The 2,324-nt window shown below is 56.5% G+C and overlaps 1 protein-coding gene across 1 annotated transcript in view; it reads left to right on the top strand.

Annotated features, from left to right (window-relative positions):
* NDUFA3 (NADH dehydrogenase (ubiquinone) 1 alpha subcomplex, 3, 9kDa) overlaps positions 1–2,223 on the top strand; it is a 3,353-nt gene extending 1,130 nt beyond the window's left edge. Inside the window, exons 3-4 of the mRNA XM_010835126.1 lie at positions 1,104–1,181; positions 2,071–2,223. Coding sequence (XP_010833428.1) covers positions 1,104–1,181; positions 2,071–2,162 — 170 coding nt within the window. The 3' untranslated portion in view covers positions 2,163–2,223. The remainder of the gene's footprint in view (positions 1–1,103; positions 1,182–2,070) is intronic.
* The last annotated feature ends 101 nt before the right edge of the window (positions 2,224–2,324 follow it).

Below are 2,324 nucleotides of genomic sequence, written 5' to 3'. Positions count from 1 at the left end.
CCTCACCCCCCCCCCCCCCAGACTCTGAATTGAGTTGGCGGCGGGTGGAGGTGGAGCTCGGGAATCTGGTATCTCCTGAAAATTCTCTGTTGACTCTAACGTGTCTCCCGGATGGAGAACCTCAGCCCTGGAGCTGGACTGCTCAGACTTTCACGGGTGGGAGTGGGGCTCTCGTTAAAACACAGGCTCTGATTCAGTAGGTCTGGGAGGGGCCAGGGCAGTTGCACTAAGAAGTTCCCAGGCCTTGTCAGTAGCGCTGGTGGGCAGGCCCCACACTGGGGGAGGTTTGGGACCACAGTTGTCCGGCCTGGCAGCCACGGCCCACATCGGCCCTAGAGCTCTTGCAATGGGGCTGGTATGAATTGAGATGGGCCGTGTAATGCTCGTGTAAAGTACGTGCTGGATTTCAAAGACTTCCTATAACAAAAAGTATATACCCATGTTTTTTTCACGTTGATATATTGTGATATTTTGCATATACCTGGTTCATTTTTTAAATTTGTGCCTTTTAATTTTACTGTGGCTATTCAGTTCAGTTGCTCAGTCGTGTCTCTTTGCGACCCCATGGACTGCGGCACGCCAGGCCTCCCTGCCCATGTAAATTGCATCGCTGGTTCTTACATTCCTGCCTGACAGTGCTGGCCTGGAACACTCCTTTATATGCCCTGCCCCACCTCCCTGTGACTCCCAGCTCCCACCCCAGAGGGACTGTGGTTTCTCAATGATTGTTCTTTGAACCTCCCCCTCTTCCTTAGTTTGTAACAGTTCATGATGCCTCTGGAAGATTCCCAAGACACCCCCTGACCCATACCCCCCAATATGCTCCATGACTCATGCTCTCCTTCCGTGACCACCCCCTTCTTCCCTCCCGTGCCCTCCAGGTCCCACGTGTCTGTGAGTACTTGGCTTTCACCCAACCTCTGAAAACTGTTATACACCCTTCTGCTGACGTATGGGGCTCCCAGGGTGCCAAGCGGCCTCCTGGAGGTGAACCCCTGCTCCCCTCCCCTCCACAGACCTGACCCCCATTTGGCCAAAGCTCAGCTTCTGTCTGCGGGGGTCTCCTCCTTCCCCCAGGCCTCATGCCTGTTGTCTCTCCACAGCTGTAATCCTGCCCACGCTCAGCCCCTACACCAAGTACTCGCTCATGATCAACCGGGCCACACCCTACAACTACCCAGGTGAGTGAGGCCTGGCTGTGCTGGGGGTGGGGGCAGTAATGGGCAGGCGCGTCCTCCACAGGGCTCCAAGATTCTGCAGTGCACGCTGGACTCTGTCCTTTCGTCCTCAGTAGATGGAATCCACGTGCCATCGAGTTCACTTCTTTTTTAAAATGTATCTGGCTGCTCCGGGTTTTAGTTGCGGTACTCGAGATGGTCAGCTTCACTGCAGCAACGTGGGATCTAGTTCCCTGACAGGGTCGCACCTGGGCCCGTGCCTTGGGAGCACCGCGTCTTAGCCCCTGGGCCACCGGGGAGCTCCCTCCTGTCTGGTTTTGCACTTTGTGAGTTGCTGTGGTGCTTTCAGATTTACGTCCTTGTCTGGGTTCCCAGCCTCTGTTGCTTTCCCAACTGCTGACTTTCTGGGTGTCCACCTCTCCAGGCCTGTCCTGCTTCCTCATGTCTGTTGGGTCTTTCTCTGGGGCTCCTTTCTGTGTCCATCATTCTGGTTTTTCACGTCTCTAGGTCTTTATCTCCCTGCTTCCCTACATCTCTTACTCTCTGACCCTTGGTGGTGGTACTTGAGTCGTTAAGTCTTGTCTGACTCTTGTGACTCCACGGACCATAGCCTGCCAGGCCCCTCTGTCCATGGGATTTCCCAGGCAAGAATGTTGGAGTGGGCTGCCATTTTCTCCTCCAGGGCATCTCCCTGACCCAGGGATCAAACCCCGTCTCCTGCATTGCAGACAGATTCTTTGCCCCTGAGCCCCCAGGGAAGCCCTCTCTGACCCTTACTTTCTCATCTCTCTCCTGGGGTCCTGTCTCCCTGTCTGAATGTAAGCTGACAGGCCAGCCCTTCTCTGGGGGCCCTGGTGATCTGCTGGTCTCAGCGGCCCCCTCCTGTCCACAGTGCCCCTCCGAGACGACGGGAACATGCCCGACGTGCCCAGCCACCCCCAGGACCCCCAGGGCCCAAGCCTGGAGTGGCTGAAGAGACTGTGAACGCCTCTGTTGACAGGGAGCAGCCCCCGCCCCAATGGCCCCAATAAATGCGTGAAAACCACCCCGAGCCTGAGTGTGTGTGGGCAGCAGCCAAGGCGAGAGTGGGGGCTGGTTTATTGGGGGGGAGTGAGTTAGTCAAAGGGGGGGCTGGCTAGGGTGGGG

The sequence above is a fragment of the Bison bison genome, unplaced genomic scaffold (genome assembly GCF_000754665.1).
Source record: "Bison bison bison isolate TAMUID 2011002044 unplaced genomic scaffold, Bison_UMD1.0 scf7180017845488, whole genome shotgun sequence".
Taxonomy (NCBI): domain Eukaryota; kingdom Metazoa; phylum Chordata; class Mammalia; order Artiodactyla; family Bovidae; genus Bison; species Bison bison.
Note: the sequence above shows the minus strand (reverse complement) of the source record. Positions and strands in the feature narration are given on the sequence as shown.